Raw genomic sequence first — 24,014 nt, 5'->3', positions numbered from 1 at the left:
TCAATGGAAAATCTTTCCCTAGCTAATTTACGCTACTTAAGTTAAAGGGAAAATGTTTTTCGATTTGAACTGGTGACTTTACTGACACATCCATTCAGTTTTCCTGACAAGAGTACAGAAGTTATTTGCCACAATCTTTGGAGGAATGTTGTTGTTTTATTTCCCAGTACTTCCCTACAACCCTTGTATTCTGTGGAGATCTCTCATCAATGTACTAAGCAGTCCTAACTCTGCTCAGCTTCCACCCATACGAGATCAGCAAGGACTACCTGGAGATGGGGAATGTGGCTTGGTGATCCACTATATCTTTGGATAACTATGATTTACACTGGAAGAAACATATTTATCGCAGACTCAGGCTAGGAAGAGAAAAGCAAAAAATCAGTTTAATGATTTCTCCTGGAAAAGGGACATGGGCGGTCTTTTAGGTAGTATACATAGTTTTTAGGAGTAGCCTGCAGAGTTTATGACATGCAGAGTCAAATGCAGCCACCACAGTAATCAGCCTACCTTTGTTGTGTCATGCTGGTCTACTCTTATGGAGATATACTGGAAACTGTTCTACCCCAGAATTACCTGAAGCATATTCAAGGCATTTTAGAATAGCAATTTGGGATTGTCTGGTTTGGGGATTTTGTCTTGTTTTTGTAGTGTATTAAGATTAAATTGATGTGATAGCACCACAGATGACAAACAGGATTAGGATGAATAGATTTTAGAGACTAAGAACAATTCACTTTTAAGTTTTTTCACTGTTTCTGAATTGGGTGCTGCTGCTTATGGCATTATACATGTCCCATGCTGCTTCCTTAATAGGTATAGTTCTCTAGACTTTTTGCAGATGGTGTAGATTCAACAGGTTAGATATTTTAACCACATCCTCTTAACCCCTCTTTCATGCTGTCTGTGTCTCTGCAGTGAATTCTAAATATATCACCCTTGTGAATATTGCTGTTTATCTGCAGGTAAGACAAACACAACAGGTAAGTCACAGCAAACAGCCTACCAAGAAGCTGTTTTCTTCCCTTTGAACACATTTAAGTCTCTCATTTGGCCCCGATTACATGTATGTGAAACAAATGAAGAGGCTACCTCTTCAGAGAAATGTTAAATATATCATTTCTTCCTCCCCCACTTCCTTCTTCCATTAATATAACTGAAGAAATATATTAAAATTATTGATCCAATCATAATGCTGAGGTTTTTGTAAATATTCACTATCAGATACTCACAGGAAATATAACAAAGACCACTGAAAGAACAGAAATGTTTCTGAGGTAGTGTCTCAAGGCAGCCCAATCAAAGAACATGTATCCCTGAACAAAAAATTTACAAGGACATTTACAAGCGTTTCTATGCTTTTAAAGCTGCACAAAGGAAAACACAAGATGCGGCAGTGTGGTACAATGATGGACAAAGCTACATATAATGAAATTCTTTTTTGCAGCTCAGGAAGATACAGACGGAGGTCTATACCTATCAACCTTGCTGCCTTCACAATTTCTATTAGGATTAAGCAGGCATGTGATATTCCGAAACAATTTGGATTAACAGAGAACTGAATGAGGAAAATAACAGATGGTATTGCAACAGCTCTCCCTTCATATGTGCTCTCTCAGATGGGTTCTACACATGTGAAGCGCTGTGTTTCAGTGTGTACACTGATCAAACACATCAGTCCCCTTCATTATCCTGCACCTTCACAATTCTACCACTTTTGGGAGCTGGATATTTTCTCTGCTTCTAAAACAAGGCACACGCTGTATTGGGAAGGGAGGGAGATGCATTAGCAGGCAAATTATTTGTCAGCCTATGAGATGCCAAGCGAGCTCCATAACAATGACATCACCCTCATCTTGCCAATGACAATGGCACTAACAAGAGGATATAATCAACAAACCACACAGTGAGACTAGCAGGGGCAGGTGCAATCCCCCGCTTTTTTTCTTTTTTTTGGCTAGAAGTAAGTCAACATTCGCTTCCAGCACAAAACTATTCCTTTCATTACAATGTTAAGCAGAAGTTGGCTTCCAGAAGGCACTGCAGCTGCTGCCGCCACTTCTGCAGATGCTTTCATTAATTTTATCAAGGACATACTGAACTAAGTGCTTATTCAGCACAATGGCTGCTTGGAAGCAGCTGGAGACATAAAACAAACTCTTTGGAAAGTACTACAACTAAATGCAACATGTAGATGAAAAGGAATTAAAGGAAGAAAAATTGAAATGTATTTAAAACTGAAACGCCAAACTTAATAAAAGCAAGAAAAAAGGTTGCAATTTGTTTGTGTGAAAGGGAAATGCCTTAATTCTTTTTTTTTAACTGCTCCAATACACCTATGAACAAAAAGAACGATAGCATGCAACCTTATCATACAAAATAACAAGCAGTTATTAAGCTATGTGTGTCTCAAGTACTCAGCATCAAGGCCTCAATAGTTCTGAATACACAAGCATTTTACTGTGTACCAAAACTAGAGTTTATCATTAGTTGAGATACAGAGTCTATTTGTAGTTTGCTGTTGCCCTTACTTGTGTTATTAAATCATTGTATTGATGATGCAGTAGATTTCTGAACATTTCCTTTAACCAAATGCCTTCCACTATTAGTCCTCATTCCACTCATGCTTAAACAAAATAATTACTCAGTGATGTTACCTAACCAAGACTGTATCACTCAACATTCCTCAGCAACATTAAGACAATTGCAGATATGTCAATATTTGCGTTCATTTTACTTGGTAATTCTCTCATATATGTAATCCTCGGCTTTCAACAGCAATTGGGACTGGAATTGCCATCAATAAGTGATGCGGTCGTAAAGTGCAATGTCACATGACTGTGTTGCTTAGCGACGGCAGTTCTGGTAGTCCCAGTTGCTGTTCTTAGGCAAGGGCCATGCAGGTCATTAAAAAATGACCTCACATGACTGCAACTTCTGACTTCCTGCCGGCTTCCCCACTGACTTTGCTTGTGGGAAGCTGGCAGGGAACATTGGAAATCGTGATCACGTGATCACAGGGATGCTGCAATGACTGGAAGTCTGAGGACCAGTCGTAAGTCCCTCTCATTCAGCGCCATCATAACTTTGAATGGTTGTTGAATGAGCGGTCATAACCTGAGAACTACCTGCAGCTGTTACTTTTGCAAAATCTTTATTTTCATGAATTAGCACATAGTTCCAGACCAGCTGATTAACAGACATGTCCCTATGTTTTTCCTTATATAGTTATATATTGGCAGTTTCATGTAATAGTTAACATTAGGTAGATTCAGCTGTTACTACAAATCAGTTACAGGTACCCCAGCATCTGTCATCTAACCATGTCAATAGTAGGGGCAGCTCCTGGCCAGATAAGGCTGATTAGTTTAACTTACTAGAGGATAATATTAATTTTGATTTATTGATTAATTGTGAGAAGTACAACAGTTTCTTTAAAAGCTATAAAGCTTTTCTTTAAAGATATGTATTAAATTCTTACATTTTAAAATACCACTTTTGGGGGGGGGGAAGAAATAAAGGAAAAAATTCCTAAATCATGAATTGAGAATGGTTAATTAAGCAATGGGAACACTATCTACTAAGAAACAAAAGAAAATTTGCAGGTTGATTAGGTCAATTGAACAAATTACACCTTTCAGTGTTAGGACTCCCAACTAAATTTGTGTGAATGCACAAATGACAAACCTGCTTCATGGAGATATTTATACATTACTTCATTTGGTGCAGCACATTCAGTTTTAGAAAGTCTACATTTAGATTACAATCCCAGAATATAAATAGCCTTTACTACTGCTAATGAAGCAGATGGATAAATCACATAGCTCAGCTCCATGAAAATAACTCCCATAATGCTTGCAAGTTAGTCTGTAATGTAAATGTGCTTCACCTGCATTGTACATTTAACTTGGAAGTGTGTTAAAAATTCTTCACACAGTGTATCTTGTTGTGGAAGAGATCTCCCTCTTCTACATTAAATTAAATGGTGCCCATAGGGACCAAGGTGCCTGAATAATCCTCCATTGAGGCTTCCACTTGACTTTGTAGAATTTATTTTAATTAGAAAAGTTAAGCAGGAAGTTGGCATACTGCAAATAAAATACTAAATTCTGGTATATTTTCAGCAATGCCTTTTAGGCCCCACTGGGAGGATAGAAAGTATCCTGGGAGATTAGTTTGCCTTTTGGTTAATGGGTGTTTTGTGAGTGATCATGCCCATGATGGCTGCCATTTTGTCAACAGGCACGTCCCCCATGGTAGGGATTTACAAGGTCACCCACCACAGATGCTCAAAATTCCAAATATGCCTCCTGTGAAGCGGAAAGGTCACTTAGTTCTCATCTACATTAACTAAAGCAATATGGTGTATGAGTATTTCAGCCACACAGATTTTTGTGATTACCAGCTTTGTTATGTGCAAAAAGTCCCCTGAAAGGCAGCGATTCATTGGAAAAAGTCCTGGAAACAGAGTTCTGGGGATACTGACCATTTTCCCCCTGCATATGGTTAGATCATATTTCTATAATTTAATTAAGTAATCTTTTAGAATTCACAAACCAGTTTGGTAATAATATTTTAGCATTTTGTCCCTGAAGAGAAATAATAATTCTATATTAATTTCCTGTATCTTGAAAAACACTTTACTAGCTTGTGACAGTTTTTTTCCTGAAGTGCATATTTTCACCTCCTGTCAATAATACATCTAGTGAAAGCAGATTGGTAAATTACAGTTGAAGCTGGTTCTTGATATCCCCACTAGTGTAATCCATTAAACCTAAACTGGGGAAACAGAGAGGCAAAATATAGAAATAATCTTATTGATAACATGGCAAACTGCTATATGAGATCCAGTCTTCTCCAAACTCATTTTCTCTTCTGAGCTCATGCATGTTTGACAGATATATTAGACATGAATATTATTTTTCATGTTTATTTTTAATAGTTTCCACCTGGAGCAGCTGCCTGAGATGCCAATTTCTCCCCCCCCCCAGTCTTTTGTAAATATTTGAAATAGCTATTCATTAACAGTTGCACGTTTATTCAGCACCGTTGTTCAGCTTGTGAACTGGAATTAGCTTTTATGCCTCATTCCTCCCTTCAATCCCTCTTTGGCTCAGCCAGGGAAAGCCTCCTGCTTAGGTTCAATCTGTCAAGATTCAAATTATGCTCCAGCTGAGACCTAATCAAAGGCGTCCGACCCAGTTTGCAAATAAACCAGAAACAAGACTGGATTTCCCCCCTCCTTTGGGGCGCTTGGTCTGCAAATGAAAGCCAAGTAAGCATATTAAAAGCAACCACCACTTCCACTTTTATATGAATGGCAATATAGCCTATCAAACATCTCTTGAATCACAGGCTATATTCACCATAGATGAAATATGCATAATAGTAATTTACAAATAAAAGCCTAACTGTAAATCTCATCCAACAGCTACATGGAACAGGATTTAATCATAGGTTCCCTTCTATTTTTATTATCTCCCACATGGCTTTCAGATCTATTGCATTTTATAAACCTAATACATTTTTGTTCCACAGGCTGTTACAGTGGATGGACTCTGAACATACAGGTAGTCCTTGTTTAATGATGGTAATTGGGACTGGAATTTCTGTTGCTAAGCGATGCAATTGTAAAGCACACATCACATGACTGCATCGCTAAGTGACAGCAATCCCAGCAATCCCTGTTGCTGTTGTTCAACAAGCATCGTGGGTCGTTAAGCGAGGACCTTACCAGACTGGGATTTGCGACTTCCTGCCGGCTTCCAACAAGCAAAATCAATGGGGAAGCCGCAGAAAGTCGCAAGTCCTGGTCATGACAAAACTTTCCTTAGGGAGCTTGCAAGCACGTCAGTGGACAGGTGAATTCCTCAGAGTGCTGCCACGTGGGGGAGGAGGTGCTGCAGTGCAGCAAGGCCATGAAGTAGGCTTCATGGTTCGAGCATGGCTGGGCAGGCGGCCACCTGCCCGCCTGGGGTCCATACACCCTGCCACTAGGGGACTCCTTGGGAGAAAAAGCAGCAGGAATGGGAGCGACTTACCAGAGCGACTTGCAACCTTTTATGCCAGCTTCCCCATTGACTTTGTTTGTGGAAAGCCAGCAGGAAAGGTCACAAATGGTGATCACATGACTGCAGGACACTGTAACCATCTAAGTCTGAGCTGGTTGTCGAGCACCCAAATCTCAATCACATGACCACAGGGGTGCTGCAACTTTGAGGACTGGTCGTAAGTACCCCTCGTTCAGCACCATCATAACTTTGAATGGTTGCTGAACTAGTGGTCTTTAACTGAGGACTACTTGTACAGCACTTCAGATATGCTTCATTTCTGTTCCTGTAGAAAACTAGTGGGAGTGAAAAAGGAAGCCTGGATATCTATGGGTGATCATTTCATACTGGCAGGAGAAAAAATGATTATCTTGTAGTTCTGAAGATATCCTTTTAATACTTTTCTTTAAAATTCAAAAACAGAAACACTAAATACAGATTTTTTAAAAAATCAATGGTAAAAGATAAAAACTGAAGAAAAAAAAAGGAAAATAAAAACGGGTAAAAACAACATTGTGCATGAGGATTCTTCCTCAGTATCTCCACTTCATTAAAGTGAACATAGGCTACACACTGAACAGGATGACGTGATATTTTGTGGCTAGAAGCTACTCTAGAGTTGAGACAGTAACTTGGTGACATCACAGAATGGAGAGAAGTTTTGGCCTGTTTGGGCTGTGGTGCAGAAATGGAAAACAACTGCTTACGGCACAGAGAAGGCACTTGTTTTAGCCTATTGAAAAATCAATCATCCCCTCCCCACCCCCAAAAAATCAGAGCACTGAAAATGGCTGCATAAACGGGTCTGGGAATTGGTTATTGCCCATTCCTTACGTAGATATATTTTCTCCCTTGATCAGAATTGCACTACTGCTAGCTTGAGATAAGTGAAAATCAGTTAACTTGTTACCATGTACAACCAGACATTGCTTCAATCAGAGATGCAGTATCAATGCAGGCAAGACTGCTCTTTTCTCAATGTTTTTGGTTTTGATCCATTCCAGGGATTTTGAGGAAGATGGCTTTTCCCTGTTGCTAGCCACAAGAAAATGTAAGTTCTCCACCAAATTAGCTGGGTCATCAGAAAAAAATGGCTTGGGCTCTGCTGGCCACACCAGTCCTTTAGACTGCCCACGTGGAGGCAAAGAAGAAGCAAAGGATATGCACACATTTACCCCAAAAGCAAATTTTTGTACTTGCAATCAGACTTCAAAAAGAGTTCAAAGACAGTTAAAAGTAAAACGAAGGCGTAGCTTCTTCTAACAGTAATTAGATCTGACTAGAATCCCAATTTCTGTTGAGACAGCTTAAATTTTAGTGAATCAGATGCCACAGAAGCTATGCTATATACTTTCAGACACAGCTTTTATTTGTAATGCTGTCTGCATAGTTATCCATATAATGGTAATATCTTGTTTAGACCATGCCATTTCGCTATGCGTGGGTAGAACTTTGGAGGCAGTTCAGAAACGGCAGCTAATGTAAAATACAACAGCACATATTTTAACTAGGACTGGTTATATAGAATATAGTATGCCACAGTCACTGTTCATTTTCAAGTATTGTGCAATGAAGTTTTAAAAACATGTGTTTATAGATGGCCTGGGACCAGCAAGGTCCAAGCCGAAACCCTGTTTTGTGTCCCTTTTGATAGCTAAGAAAGACAGAGGTGACAACTAGAGCCGGTTGCAGAATGAATACACCTCCTACCATCTTTACTTTCTAGCATAATAGATGTCTTATTCTATCAGCTGCTGCTGAATTAGTAAATCTGCTGAATAACATTTAAGAGCAGATCTGAAATATTTTCAGTAATCAAATATATAAACATACATTGGGCACTTCCATACAAGGATTTTGCCCTGTGATCATGTTTTCCTTAGGTAGATGAACTGACTTTTTTTCCACCTCAAACTGTAAAACCTCTGTTTTGTGATTTGCAATGCTAGAGTTCCTGCAGGGTGAGCCATTTGGAGAAACTCTGACTTCAGGTTCACTCGGCTTTCTTTTGTCTGAACTAGGACCTTAAGAGACTTGATTTGCAATTTTATCAATGAGCCTGATCTTAATCTTCTAATCGGTTTCTAGTCAGTTTCCAAATCCCTGTTAAAGAAATGCTGGGCCCGATTCTCCCTCCCATAGCTTGTGGGGGGTGGAATTGGGGGTACTAATATATGACTTTTGGCTTTCTTTTATTGGTCAGCTTGGTTTGGGCTGTTCCCTACTGTTGGTCAGGGACTGGTTTATGCTGTTCCCTGCTGTTCTCAACGTTCAGAACTTGTCAGGAGTAAATTAAGGTTTAAAGATGCTAAAATGCCATTAAATTATATTCCAAACATCTGGAATTTTTCAATTTATGAAGAATTTGGGATTTTTTTTACATTGCCTGACTCCCAGTGATTCCGGGTGGTTCACAAAAACACACAGAACAATAAAACAATATCATGATAAAAACAAAGAACAAAAGATGGCACAAACCAGACAACAACAATGTATTGTGTTTGAACTGTAGCAAAGAAGATGATCTTGTTACTTTGGAAGGATGAATGAGCACCGTAGTCTTAATAGTTGGCTTAAAGAAATGTGTTAACTCTGACCTTTGAATTGGCTTTATATAGACAGAAAGGAGAGATCGAACAATATGGTACCACATGTTCAAGACTGAATTTGTTGTTTAAGAGAATGTGTCATATTAAACTGCATAAAGCTATAGTTCCTATTTTTACACTGTAGGAAAGTAGGTAAATATTTTTCTTCCTACTTTTCTTATTCTTACTTTATCTTCTTCATGTCTATTCTCAGTATTTATTATGTACAGAATCTGTTTGTACTGTTTGAATTCTAGTTTTGCATTTTTTTCCTATTCTTATGTGTAGAGAATCAGTAAAATTGTTATTGAAAAAAGAGCAAAGACAATTGCATGGCCAACTTTAAAAGGCCCTGGAGGAGTTGCAGAATGGAAGTCATGCCACGTGTGACATTGAAACAGACGGATAAAAGAGTTGACATCCCAACTCTGTTCAATTCAGCATGAGTAATCTTTGACTTCATTAATGACACTAAAGGAGGTTTCACCCATGTGGATGCCCTCCTGACGTGGAGACTAATTCCCAGATTTCCCAACAATAGGTCTGAAGGCTGTTAATTCTGGGTACTGAGGGAAAGGGCCCAGGCTGGGGAACACTGTTCTGTTACAATACACTGTTCTATCTTTCATTAATATTGTAATAACATTTTTAACATTTCTCTCACAAAGCAGAGAAATGAATAGGATAGCTATAGGGAACATTAATGAGAATATAAAATCTGTATTGAACAGGGAGAACAGCAAAATAGTAAGTCCTATTAAACTCAAACTAACAGAACAGAATTGAAGATCTGCTTCTCAGAAGATTGAGTCTGAGGAGTAGGATCTTGTTCCACTTCATGGCTTGCCATATGTAAGATCAGTGTTTCTCAACCTTGGCAACTTGAAGCCCACACATCTTCAAGTTGCTAAGGTAGAGAAACACTGATCTAGATAAACAAATGTAGGTTTAATTTCTATTTTCAGCTGTGCTGCAGAGTAGCAGTACTAGAATTGCTCCTCTTTCTCTGTTATTAGACTGGATGTTCTTGCACATGACACCAAGAGCACAGGCTTTTCTTCAATTCCCTGACAATGTTCCTCATCCAGAAAAGACTCAAGCTCAAATGCAGCTGACACAACATTAACTTATTTATGGAATAGCCAACATGAATAGGATAGCTATAGGGAACATTAATGTGAATATATAATCTCTAGTGACCAGGGAGAACAGCAAAATAGTAAGTTCTATTACACTCAAACTAAACTTACAAGTCTCTATCAGTCACATAAAATATCTTTCATCTGTTTCTTTAAAAAAATAATAAGCTGAACAGATCACTGGAGAAAATTCTAGTTTTCTAAGAATGGCTATTTGCAGGTAAGCACAATTTCTCTTCCTTTTTTTAACAGTGCTGGAACTGGGAGGAAGAAAAGCAATGCTTCTCTAGTAGAAGATCTGAAACTGGTCTTATTGGATAATCTCCCTATGAGAACAGAATTGTGATGGGAGAAGGATAGCTAGAACACCCACCATGCTTTTTAAAACCACTGAACACATAATCAATTGATCTGCTTAATCTCCATTTTCTGCATACTAAATACAGTGTTTGGAAGACCCTGGATCCATGGCTGTTTGTTTCAGGTTTCTGATGTCATCTGTCTGTGCTTTCAGCTTGCTGTTCTATACAGAAATAAACCTAAAACAAATCCAACTACAACTTTTTGGAGAAAATTAAAACTTTAAGCATATGATAAATTAGCACCCCTTTCTTACTGACTGATAGATGGGTAATGACAGAGAAGAGTTTGGCAGCAGACGTGCTAAATGCTCTTGAGAAAAAAAGCCATCTATAGGTAGCAAAGATCTGACAGCATTTCCAAACTCAGAAGAAATATTTTAGAATCTAAAATTACCAAGAATCATGGGATGAGGGAAATGGTACAAATCCAGTTTTAGTAATGTGAAATTAAAGCTACAGTATATCAAAAAAAAAAAAAAAAGGCTGGTTTCCAAGGGGAAAAGATAAATTTCCATTTGTCCACAAAAAGGCAGTTGAGAATGCAGCTTACTGTCAAGTCATTTTTTCCCTTTTCTTTATTAAGAACATATCAAAAATAAACGAGGATTAATATGCCTGAGAAAGATTTTACCACAAACTAGAGCATTTTCTACATTAGATATATTAATACTATGTAAACTAAGCAGAAAAAAGCCCGATTTGACAAAAAAGGCATCTTCAAGCAACATTCCTCCATTGTTTGCCACAATGTAACTCCATGGTGACTGTCCTATATACAGTAATTTTCCACAATATAAACAGGAATATTGCATAAAATCCAGAAGCAAGGCTCAGATTCTGATTTGTGCTCCTGGGAAGGATTTATAATGTTTAACTGATGAGTAATTCTTTTTAAAAAGTGTATCTTTATGATTGTTGTGGGCACTCAGCATCACAAAGCATCAATTTCTCTTGCTTTTAGTCATTAAATCTATTTATTCCAGCAATGCACTACGAATTTCCTGCAGTTTGAGACCCAGACTAATATAAATAAAGGTAAAGGAATCACCATGGTCTTGAAAACAGAAATCACTTTCCTCAGTAACACAATTAATGTACACATATTCTCCAGATCTCTCATAATAAGGAACTTCTTCCATGAAGATTTTGATTTAACTCATTAGAAGTAATCCCAAACCAAACAGAAGCTAAATATAGATTTTTGTAGTGCTTGGAAGAACCACTCTCTAATGTTTTTGAACAGTTTTGTCAATGCAACATTTGCAGATAGGATATCCTACAAGCTGGAGTTTATCATACACAAGCATCTTGATCCAACTGGTATGCCTATAACCAAACACATACATATCTACAAACTACCTGGGCATTTGACCAGTATGTATTTTTCAGATATTGGGCTTAGAGTCATAATTAAACAGGAAACTGTACTAGGAAATAATATTGTAAGGTTACCTTTGGTTTGTGTTTCCCCTTACTGTAAATATATTATTTCCAATTCCCTTTTAGAATTCCCACCTGGCTGCTGTGACCAAGTAGTTCAGCACTTTGTTGAAAAAGTTACTTGGATCCCCCCCAATCTGGGTCATGTTATCTGGCACTCCTTTTGGCTTGTGGACTTTCATGAAGTTTGTCACTGGCTAGCTGTGCACTTGATCATTGTCCCTCCTCGATCCTTTGGAGGGCCAGGGGAGTGAGACAGATCAGATCTGAGAAACATCATAAATGTCTTAGCTTTGACATGAGGTGAGAAAAATTGGAGAGGAAGCATAATTGAAAATAATTAGTTCCTAATTAGACTAATCTAAAACAGCAAACACTAATTTGGGAAATGGAAACTGCAGGAAGAGATTAACCAACCTATTTACAGGTAGTGGGATGAAAAGAAACTGAAAAGAAGAAAAACCTGAACTCTTGCCTCTAATCCCTCCCAACATCTTAGGTTCTTTGGGGGAAAAATATTCCAGGCAATGAGATGAAAAAGGGGGTCTAAATGCAATGTGCAAAACTGAACAAGGCAGCTGGTTTTTCAGAGAATTTGTTATGCACAAACATTGCATGGAGCTCCCTAAACTTTAATAGTGCTAGTAACTGAAGAATGTTTTTCTGGTATGAATACTGCTTTAATTTTCAAATCTCCAACTGCCCAATTCAATTTAAACAGGTGTACCTAGAAATGGCTGGGTGTGGAAGGAGATAGGCTTAGAGTAAGGCATTAGCATACATCCTTTCTTGCTTATCTGCAAATGAACAGGGGCTGCACATGCTATGGTTACCATGGAAAGCACATCCAAAGCCTTTGTGTCTGTCCTTTACATATCAAGCCTCAATAGTACATCACCAATCCTAAATATGTGGGATTCTTTCAGAATCAAAATATTAGGGGCGTATTTAAAAATTGCAGTGAGGCTAGGTTTTTTGGTAACTAAGATAAGAGGATTCAAAACTAGAAAGAGCTTACATCTAGGAAGCTTTCCCCTGAACCAGAGAATTACTTAAAATGTTTAAAAAAGATTCAGTCTTAAAATATTATTATTTAGAATCCTCACTTATACTAATATTTCAAAATCCATATTAAGGCAGTACCTGAATTATATTAATTTACATTAAAAAAAGAGCCCCCCCCCCAAGATTTTTCTTTTTCAATCACCTTCTTTTCCTTTTGTCTTCCTTTTTTTATTCTTTTTCCTCCTCACATGGTAGGGAAGGACTTTTGAAATTAGGGTTACGCCCCATTTGGGGTAGCCTCCTGCATAGAAACAATGGTTTAAACATGTGGTAATACTTGGAGGATATTCTCCCCAGCATTAACAATTTGCATAGGGGCAAAATGCAAACATACCTTATTTAAAAGAATTTATCATACATAAAACCCACCATTTTAAAAAAAAATAAGGCATGGTATTACATTTTTGTATTTTTATGCACAGTAGCCTTTACAGCTACTCAACTAATAATAGTTTAAAGACTGCAAATACATTTACTTTTCTTGAAGAGCCGTTAGGAAGAATTACATAGGATAATGAAAAAACACCTAATTATTCATGCTATCCTGTATAGCTTTAAGAAATGACAGGCTGGTATCAAAATATTTATGTTGGCATTAAGCGTTTCTACATTAGCAGAGTCAGCAGCCAAGACTGGAACATTCTTAATACAAAAAGGGAAGAAACAAAGAAAATACAAGGCTAAGCATCTCAAGAGAAGAAATTCCCCTTTAGTTGGTATCTTTCTTCTTTTGGGTTCAAAACTATGACAAGGAAAAAAGCTGAGAAAGGAAGAAATTCTTATTTTTTAATTTGTACTGGCTGGTTACAAAGAAGGCTGCCAAACTAATTGAAACCATGTCAAAATCAGGGATAGCCAGACATGTACAGGCACAGATATGTGTGCATTTGTACACTCATATACTTGTATTTCCCCCTCCCCCCAAACACACATACACACACACTGAAGACAAGCACTGGGAAAGGCCATTGCATGAACAGAGTTGATTCACATCTTCGTCTCCAATCCATTCTTTTTTGCATCAACACCCACTTCTCCCAGTCTACTAAAGACCCAGAATTGCTTAATGATATTTAGGACAATGGATTTATTTTGAGCCATGCTGGAGAGAGGCTAACATAAATTATATATGAGCTACAGGTTTGAAAAATCACCTGTCAGATGGACCCTTGCACCTTTAAAAAGAAACACCCACACACTTAAGACGGAAGCACATACAGGACAATTTACTGCCCCAAAGTTGCTTTGAAAAGCAAGTAATAACTATTATTAGTATTATATATTATATTAATTATATTGTAATATTTTTACAAACTATTAGCACTGTGCCAAATCCAAACACTGCCTCTCAAAAATGCTGTCACAGTAGGTCTTCAATCCTGCAGAGAATCCCATTGGAAGAATAGAAGGTTAATTTGGATATTTCTCTATTCTTCTGGCAGGCCACAGAGTGTTTCAGGAGGATGCAAAGGATTTTAGTAAAGATTGACAAATCGCTTGTCCTCCATGACCAGAGAGGTATCTCTTGAATAAAATTTCATTCAGAAGATGGAATTCCAGAGAGAATGAAATCTGAATTGGAGCCACCTATTTGCAATATCAGGAGGAGTCTGGTAGCACCTTTCCAGACAAACAAATGTAATTAAAAGCATAAACTTTCATGAATTCCAGCTAACCTCATCAGATGCACGGAGTGGCTAAACTGATGCAGGCTTTTCTTTATTCTATCATTCTTACAAATTGTACATAAAAATGTTATTTTGTCCCTACCTAAAATGCATGGCATGCTGCTTTATAATGTCTGCTCAGTTCTGCTATATCTAATCAGCTGATTTCAAGAACTTAATCAACACCGCTTCTTTCAGTTAGTTTTTTTTTCTGTTGAGGTTTTTGTTTAATGTTTCTGTTTTCTCATTTTGCACTGAATTGTAGAATACAAATGTCAGATATATGTTTTAAGTCGAAATTATTTATTAGGAAGAACAGTAGCCTCTTATTCAACTGCTACAACCCCATCTGCATGTGCCAATCAGGTCTTCTGTGTATAATAAATGGAGAATGATATTTATTTATTAAGCAAAGACACTAAAAGAGTTTTAGCAAACACTACAGTACAAAATGGATTGGGGGGATTTAATCAAAAGCAAATACTTGCACTGCAAAGAGCAAACAGGCTCTCTCTCTGTTGACTTTCCTTCCATTATGCCTACCAACATGTCACTTAAAGTCTTAGGGGACTTCAACAAAAGACAGTGAAACAATGTCATGATATACAAAATTGTTTAATGTTAAGCCAGTTTAAAAAAAGAGCCCAAGCCAAAAAGATTGCTATACATATAAAAACAAAAACTCAAGCAAGTTTTAAACAATGCTAGAGAATGAAAAAGCAATATATCAAAGCAAGAGGATAAAGCATTAAACATAGCAAATGTTTCAGGAAACTCATAATATTTCAACAGAAATTAAAGCCAAAATCTTGTCCGTATTTCTCTAGAAGGAAGTAGCAAAAATCAGACACCAAAGGAGTGTATGAGCAGAATCTAACTTGAAATTAAACATTCCGACTTGAAATTAAACATTCCTAAACTACCACATGTTGCACAGTTTTATCAACACAGGACTCTTCTGCATAACAATCTGCAGCTGCTTGTCTTCCATGCATAAACTGCTTGAAAATGAAACCAACTTAAAAAATCCCTTTCTGGATTTCAACCTCAGGCAGGTGTTCCGCCTGGACTATAGTTAAAGCAGCTCTTGACTGGTCAATTCCCCTGGTTGTTTATGTCTCCCACCTAGGCCAGAAACCAATCATCAATTACTTTCCTTTCCATGGGCAGGTGTCAGGATATGTACTTCCAGCAGGACAGTGAAAAGATCAGCTGTAAGATCCCTCCACACCTAACCAGCACTGGCATTCCACCCAATACTCTAATGATTATCATGTTTGTATCAAAAGAGTTCTTAAACTGAAAACCATTCACAAAGTTAAAGCATCAAAATGCACACATGCAGGCACAGCAACTAGCTTTTTAATGAACATTTGTTTCTTGCATTTCCCCAGGTTTGACTTCTTAAACTCTGCTGCAGCATCTGCTGCAGTAGGGCTCCAGTAGCAGGGAGGTTACAGGTAGTCCTTGCTTAATGACCATTCGTTTAGTGACCATTCAAAGTTACAATGGAGCTAAAAAGTGACTTATGACAGGTACCCAAAGTTACGATCGTCACCACGCCCCCACAGTCACGTGATTGCAATCTGGGCATTTGGCAACCAGCTCTCACTTACAATGGTTGCAGTGTCCTGGGGTTATGTGATCACCATTTACGACCTTCCCAGCTGGCTTCCAACAAGCAAAAGCAATGGGGAACTGCATGATTCACTTAACGACCACAGCAAAAAAGGTGGTAAAATCGGGTCTGGTCACATGATGATTCACTTAACTGCATCGCTTAGCAACCTAAATTCCAGTCCCAACTGTGGTCAAGCAAGGACTACCTATATGATACTCCTATCAGGGCTTTGATAGATGGAATAGTTGAAAATAAGATAATATCTGTAATGAATACGTATAATTTTCCAGATTTGAAAAAATCCACAGACGAAAAAGAGGAGCATTTATTCTGATAAACCCATATATAGTTTGTTTGTTTTTTAAGTAAATTCTGGTGCATTTGCTACACAATCATCTATATATTCTATAGCAATAGATCAAGTGATGTCACATTAGTAGATATTTTGAGAAGTAAAATAACTTGTATGTTTAAGAATGAAAAATTGAACAAACAAATAAAGCCTACCTTGAAATGACTGTTTGCCTCTGTTTACCAGTTCTTCAATAGAATAACTTGCTAGTTCCCCTCGGGCATGCTTAGTTTTGCAATAAGTGCATGCATTCAGACACCTGGACAAAAAGGATAAATATATATTCTTTAATTTTAAAAGAATAGACACAAACATCCAGATTATGCAGCCTGCTGCTCTGCTCTTCAAAACATATTTACAGACAGTTATTGTAGTTATACAGAACAGCCCATTACTGACAAATCTGACCTTTTCAAAATCAATATATTGCCTCTCAAAAATGATTCGTTTAATAATTGTGCAAACTAAGATATTGTGTAATCTTTGTGCTGCTCATTTGTCTGTATGAAGGATGACTTAAAATTATCAGTGAACTGCAAAAATCTGATCAACCACTAAATGGCAGCAAGAGGTTAACATTTTCTGTATCTTTTTGCTCCTGTCTAGTGGCCATCTAGATTTCTGCCTCCCAGATCAGGTGGTCCTAGACCTGGAGACCAAAAAAAAAAAAAAAAAAAGACAGAAAAGCTAAGTATTTTGTATTTCTTTAAAAAGTGGCTTATGTGGGATATTAACTCATAATCAGTCAATTTTAAATATAGTTGTTTACTCAACTGCCCAAGTATCTTAAGTATGAGCCAGAACAAGTAATAGATGTTAAAAATACAGATTTGACATACTGTGTAGCACAGAAATAAAATGTCTTCAATTTAAATCAACTTACAATGCCCACTTAATTCTTACCAATGAGCACCAGTCCCATGGCTTTAAAAAATGTGTTAAGAAATGACAAATGTCAAACAAAATTTTTACATATATGCACTTTAATCAAATTTGGAAATAGTGAAAAAGTCCAACAGGACAGTAGGGCCGATAAGAAGGAAATGAACAAATAAGATGCAATCAAACTGCAAGAGATGCATTATTCCAAGGCATTTAAAGGTGAGTTGTTTTGATCATTCATTTTGTTACCAGCCTTGTTTCATATAATTGGCATGGTGAGGATATGATAATGAATGCAAAACAGAAACATTTATTTACACAGTTCCTGATTAATATTTTGCCTTGCCACTCTGGTCTGCTTTCTTCTGCACCTCAAAAGCATGATGGGCACTGTAGGATAGGCTCAACTTTGTTGTCTCAATCAGCTGCTCACATACCAGTGGACGACTGCGAAACTGTGAATGAAATGCTCTCAGTTCTCCTTCCTTGTGCTTGGAATGTTGTGAGCTTAAAAGAAGTAGGGGAAAACCCTCCTGGCCCTTTTCTTTCAGGAGCAAGGCACAAGTGGGTTTTCTTGCTTGATGTTATAATTATCTAAGTTTCTTCTAAACCATCACCAAAACCCATCATTCAGAAACCCTATTCTGAAAGTAAACAATCGTCAATGTAATTCAAATGCATACTTTATCGATTGTTGGGAAGGCAAATAAAAACAGTTACTGAAGCCAGGAAGAGTACTAAAAGGATAAGGGAAAGGAAGAGAAGCATGAAAGAGCAAAACTATGGCGTCACGAAAATCTCAGAGCTGTCTTTGAGCAGAAATACACTGGGGGAGTTTCTTAAAATTTCCAGACTGTCCCTCCTCATGGATATGAGATTGGCCAGTGCCCTTGCATGGAGATTAGGCTGGTAAGCACAGGCCTGGAGCTACCAGTGTGAGGCAGAGCCTCTTAGAGTATGCCCCTTTCCCTCCCTAATCATGTTAGGCTTATACGCAATTAGAGTGGTTGTACTGAATTAGACATTTAGATCAAGAAGCTAAGAGAAAATCAGTATCTTTCCTTCAGAGGAATAGAGCAATAATCCTGCTAGAAATTTAATTCTGCAAAAATTCTGTCACAATTGAAGAAATGACAATTCGAGAAAATATGAATTCCTGCACTAGTGAAAAAGGGATATCTGAAAACAGTTTTAGATGAAGAGAAAGTAAAGGAATTGACTTCCAATAATTTGGAACCGCATTTCAATTATGTTCTAAAGTAAGCTCAAACTAATGTGATGGGCCTTGAAGTTGGAAATCAGAACTGTGACAAGAGAGAGGAAAAGGTTTTCCCTAAGGATGGCTATTGTCTGGAGAAAGGAATAAAAACAGACAGTTCTACTTATATTAAAAAAAGAGATAAAGTGCTTTTGGGAGAAGAGTAAGCAAAGAGCTCAGATTTTATAAACCAATTACAATTTAGGTACCTACTTTATTCATCTCAGCTTGTAGAATCCAATGGTACATCGCAGATAAGGAAGGAAATTAGACCATTTCTAATCCAACTAGAAGTAATATGCAATTATGCAAGTGCATGTTAGCCAGGTTATGGCAACTAATGCTTTACTTATTGCTGTAGGCTTAAACGAATCATGAGAAAATACATGAGTGTGTTCCTGATATCAGAGCATCCCATGTATTTTTGCTGGTTCAGAGAAAAGATATCTATCAAAGACCTGTGGAAGATGATTCCCTCTCCCTCTCAGGAAGCTGACCACAACAAACAGAAGATAATTTCAGTCACAGCCATCAAGCTAGAGAATGAGCAACTGTAAGAAGCTAACTTCAATTTTCCTGGCCAGAAACAACTCTGCTCTAGGAAGATACATCTACCTCAAAGGCCTATTAAAGATTTCATGTTGCATTATAACTAGCATTATTTCCTTCCTTCTGTTGTGTTTCCTCTCTTTTAGTTTTATGCAGAAAACCTAGTTAATATGCACAGTTTGGACATAGGAAATACCAATACAAATTTTTAAAAGTTGAAGTCTGCTTCATTTTCTAGACATCACCTGCAGGTAAGTTTTCCTCTGTCTCCCCAAGGTCAGATGTTTTGGGGAAGAGAAAAGTGGCTATATCCACAAAATGAATATACTTTCATATAAGGGTTGCCTCAATCCCTTCTTCTATGGCATTCGACTAAGATGGAAAACCTCTCTTTTTCACTTGGCTTTCAGCCTGTTAATTGGCCAATTTGGAGTCAGTCTCTACATCATTGATTGGCACTGTCTTTGTTTTAGCATTATTTATTTAAGGCCACCCAACTCAAGAAAGAATCTGTTTATTGATATGTGATGGTATATTTTAATAAGCTGTAGTTTGCATTTGATACATTTTGTTTTTACTGTTAAACAAATGTGAGCAATATACTGTGGCAAGGTAAAAACTCTTCATTTAAGCAGTGTTGCAGGATGGGACTTTTCCTGTCACCAGGCTTGTCTTTTGGAACAGGACCTGCTTGAGATTCAGATGGCCCTGATCCTACCTGCCCTTCAGAAGGACTGTTTCTTCTCCCAAGACACTGGGGCAGGAGGTTTTGTGCCCACCTTGACCAGGTTTTTTTCTAACTGTTCTGGGTTGGATGAAATTGTGTAGAGGGCAGAGGGAATGGCTTATTTAGTTGCTCCATCTTTTAGTAAACTTAGCACAAAAGTCAGCTTGGTGTGATCTGTGGAAAACTCCACTATGCTGCCCACCACAAACAGTTTACATTGATTTGTGAAGGTCAGAAATTGGTCCTAGTCTCCTCCAGATGGGTTTCCTAGTCTGGTCTACCTTGAATGGCTGACAAGTTGTATGCGTTATGTACCTTATGTTTGATTATATTTTAAGGTTTTTCTGGTTATTATGTGCTGTTTTTATTGTGCATGCAACCCCGAGTCACATATCAGTTGGAAGGCTATATAAATGAATTACATACATACATACACACTAATTAAGGGAAAAATTTCTTTGCAGAACTACAGAGTACAAAACGTTGGGGTCAGCTCTGAATGGAACATTTACCAGCTTCAATCCATTAGACTTCTAGATGAATAATCAATTTATACAGGAGATTTCAATGAGATGATAAATGCCACTAGCACGCAACATGCTCCAGCACAGGTCAAGAGGCTGCATCTTATCATTAAGATATATCCAGTTGCTCCAGTTCAGATATTGTTTGGTCCAATAGAAAAAGAAATAAGAACTGAGAAGAAGCAGATTAAGTGCTTCTGATTGCTAAATCAAAATTTGATATTTTGGGCCTTGTGTTCTCTGTAGTTTTTTGCATATAAACACAAATGCAAAAGACCTTTTTGAATATAGGTTTTCTCCTGTTCCTTTTTTTTCGATACTCCCCTTTCCCCTTCCCATTTTATCTGAATTATTCTCAATCAATCCAAGTTCATCTGTCTCCATTCACCATCAACACCCTGCTATGTTTATTGATTTACTTTTTTGCAGAAACTAAATGCTGCCACTTCAAATCCTAGTTGAGCACCACTCCATTTCCTCACCTTGGCAAATTGTTTTTCAACAAACAACCTCATATTTGGACGAGGAGAATTTTTAACAATTGATGTTGCCTGAGTAGTGTGAAAAGTAATAAAAATACAGTTTCAGGGTGATAAATTTGCATGAGGAACAAGAAGGGTGCACTGTTAACAGCACAGAATAAATCCAGCTTTAATGAATTGTACTCGGAATGCTGGTGCAGCAATATCCAAGCCCATATTTTTTGCATTTATATTTTCCTTCTCCATTTTCTCCATTCCTTTTTTTCTCCATCCTCCCTAAGTGAAGAAAATCAAGAGTTTTCTCCTACAACATTTATGATATACTGCATAGTTTTTGGTAAAAAGTCACATCTACGGTAAAGCAATGAATCTGAATTATTATATGCAAGAACGGTTTTAACACTTCTTTTTTTAAAGTAGTAACAAAACAAAGAAAGCTAAGATCGGCCACGCTTTTGTTTGAGGAGCAATACGCTTAGTAAATCAAGGAGCCCTCTGAGATATCGGTAACAGGGTTACAGAAAACTCAGCTGAACAGTAGACTGTTGCCTGCGATAAGAGCTATTGTCTTCACTTCCTCAATGGCTTATGGAAGAGGGCCAGTTAGAGTGGCTTAGTCTCGCAGGAAACATTAGGCTACAGTGATTTCTGAAACATGTAACAGGTTCTTGGGATAAAAGGTATTGTTTCAGGACTGGTCAAAACATCCGGGAGAGAGGGGTGAAGAGTTTTGTGTGAGTGGGCAGAAGTTAGCAAGCTTAATTTAGACAATCAAAGATAGCTCTTAGGCTTGCTTTAAACAAACAAACAAACAAACAAACAAACACATACATACATACATACATACATACATACATACATACATAAAAGGTCTAGGTTAGTAGCCTTTGTGGGAATATAGCTTCAGAATCGTGAGGGGAAAATAATGGCAAAAAGTACAGCATAAGTAATCAGAATCACAGCACTAAGTCTTTTAAGTAAGTGACCCAAATTTTCTCTTACGATAACCACACCTAGAATTTGCACTAGTCTCTCCTATAGAAGCAAGAGTGCAAAATGTTTCCAGGCTGATAGCAGACTAATAATACAAAAGAGCTACTAATGTTATATTCTATAAAATAAAACAAGACAAGTGTTCCTGATACTTGGTTTTCATGATTTAATCTAAATTAGTAGTAACTGGAAGAGGTTAACCAACCTAGAATTTAGTTTCATAGGAGAAAAATATTGATATGTATTCCAGAAACAGCTCTTGTGGGAGGAAGCATGCTGTTGCTCTCTGAACAATTATACTTTTGAGACATCATGCATAACTCCAGAAATACATGTAGTGCCTTAAAATCATGCTCCAAGCATTAATTATTAGGCTTCAATCAAGGCTTAGTAGTAAATCACAGATCTCCAGACACTTAATCCTGAATTCAGCTCATGGCTAGACTTGGTGGAAGATTTCCAGACATGACTCAGCTAGTCTAGAATCTTTATTGCAAACAAGAACAATGCTTTGATGCAACAACTGCCTGGTCTCTGCAGTAAGAAGAAATCAGAGCCTTAAAGTATCTGGGCTCTAGAGTATTTTCCACCAGTTAGAGATATTTGACTGTCCACTTGGTGGCCTTGAGCAGCTCAGACATGTTAACAATACATTTCTTTCTAGCCTGGGAACTGCTGATTCCCAGCTCACTAGCTTTAGACTACGCATCACTGTCATTCTTGTTTAATTCTTCCCCTCTCCCTCCGATTCTGGTGGTATCAGGTGCTTCTCTCCTGCCTCCTTCTGATTAGGGGAAAATGGAAGGTGCAGGAGGAGGAGAAGGAGGAGGAAGAGAGGGAATGCTTAGGAAAAAAATGGGCAAAATAATGATGCATGAAAAGATGGAACTGTTCACCTCCTATTTTGGCTCATTTTTTTCTTCCAGAAAGAGATCTGTGTTCCACTAGGCCACTATTTAAAGGGTGGTCCAGGGATCCCTGGGGATCCCCCAAGACCCTCTCAGGGGTCCGCGAAATCACAAGTTTTTGCCGAATACTGAAGTTATTTACAAAATTTTAAAACTATGTCACTCTTCTCATTATTTTTTATTTGTTAAAAACATAGGGTTTTAAATGAAAAATACTTTGTGTTAATATCTAATGGGTTTAACATTGTTATACTTACTTATATGATATAATAAATATTTTACAAATGTGTCAATTTTAATTTTTAATATGGTAAATATCGATAAATGTAACCCATATGAACAAAACGTCTTTTGGGATCCTCCATAATATTTAAACGTGGGAAGGGGTCCTGACAGCAAAAAGTTTAAGAAACACTGCGCTAGGCAAATGGGACAAGGAGGTTAATGGGGAGAGACTTAAGCCTGAAACTGAGAGATTAGGGAATTTGAGGTTTTGTACTAGCTCCATCTTCCCAAGCAGATACAAGAGAGTTAGATAACTTGCTATATATCTGTATCTATGGTATCTATCTCAGATTCAACCTCTTGGCCTCTTTCTCCTGCCTTTTTAAGCCAATGGACTTTTGGCTTCTGAAACTCTCTGCTATCTGTCCTGATTTATCAAATGGCTTTCTCCAAGGTGAGAATCAGGGACTCTTGCTTCACCTTTAAAATATCTATGAATCTTCAATGAACCTATTTCTTAGTGTCTGGATAAATTGCTTTTACATTTTGCTGCTCTTATTTTAAATTATTTTACTAATGATCATAAATGTGAGATAAAATAACAAAAATGAGTTATATTCAGCAACATTTCCTGTTCTATTTTTTAAAATTGTTAATTTAACATTTTTAATATAAAGTAATCCAATAGACTTAAAAAAAACAACACCAAAACCATTTAAATTTCGCATTCTCAGAAGGTAAGCACACCCCACACTATTATTTTTTGAACAATGCTGCTTTTCCAGCAAGCAGATCCTTGTAAGTCCAGCAACAGCTGGCAGGGGCTTATCTTCCTGTGTGAGAGGTCCAATCATGGTCCCAGTAGCAACAGCTGTTTTATTCTTTCAGCTTCCATTCAAGTTATTCTTATACTGTAAAATGATTCCACTGACATACTTTGGATTTTACATGCAAAAGGTCCATTCTTTGACTTCAGGGCAGGGCCAGTTGAACTAACTTAATTTTTAGGTGTATTTATTCTGGTAACTCAGTTCTCTGAATGTTTTACTATTGCTTGGCCAAGGCAACAGGAACTATATAGTAATAATTATTTACACTGTCAACATCTAATTGCCTTTCCTTTGCTTAAGAAAGCTGTTAATCCATACCCCAGTATTGTACCTCTTTATTTTGACAGCCTGT

General features: G+C 37.5%; 1 protein-coding gene across 5 annotated transcripts in view; it reads right to left on the bottom strand.

Moving 5' to 3' along the window:
- CDKAL1 (CDKAL1 threonylcarbamoyladenosine tRNA methylthiotransferase) overlaps positions 1-24,014 on the bottom strand; it is a 316,095-nt gene that overhangs the window by 158,297 nt on the left and 133,784 nt on the right. For all 5 annotated transcript variants that reach the window (XR_015794055.1, XM_088130858.1, XM_088130855.1 and 2 more), the window contains exon 9: positions 16,440-16,543. Coding sequence is in view for 4 of the 5 variants with exons in the window: in XM_088130858.1 (XP_087986984.1) it covers positions 16,440-16,543 (104 nt within the window). In the remaining variant the exon portion in view is untranslated. The remainder of the gene's footprint in view (positions 1-16,439; positions 16,544-24,014) is intronic.

The sequence above is a fragment of the Python bivittatus genome, unplaced genomic scaffold (assembly GCF_059951505.1).
Source record: "Python bivittatus isolate LINGU-HERP-01145 unplaced genomic scaffold, Pbiv_v1 ctg000840_np1212, whole genome shotgun sequence".
In the NCBI taxonomy this organism is placed as follows: domain Eukaryota; kingdom Metazoa; phylum Chordata; class Lepidosauria; order Squamata; family Pythonidae; genus Python; species Python bivittatus.
Note: the sequence above shows the minus strand (reverse complement) of the source record. Positions and strands in the feature narration are given on the sequence as shown.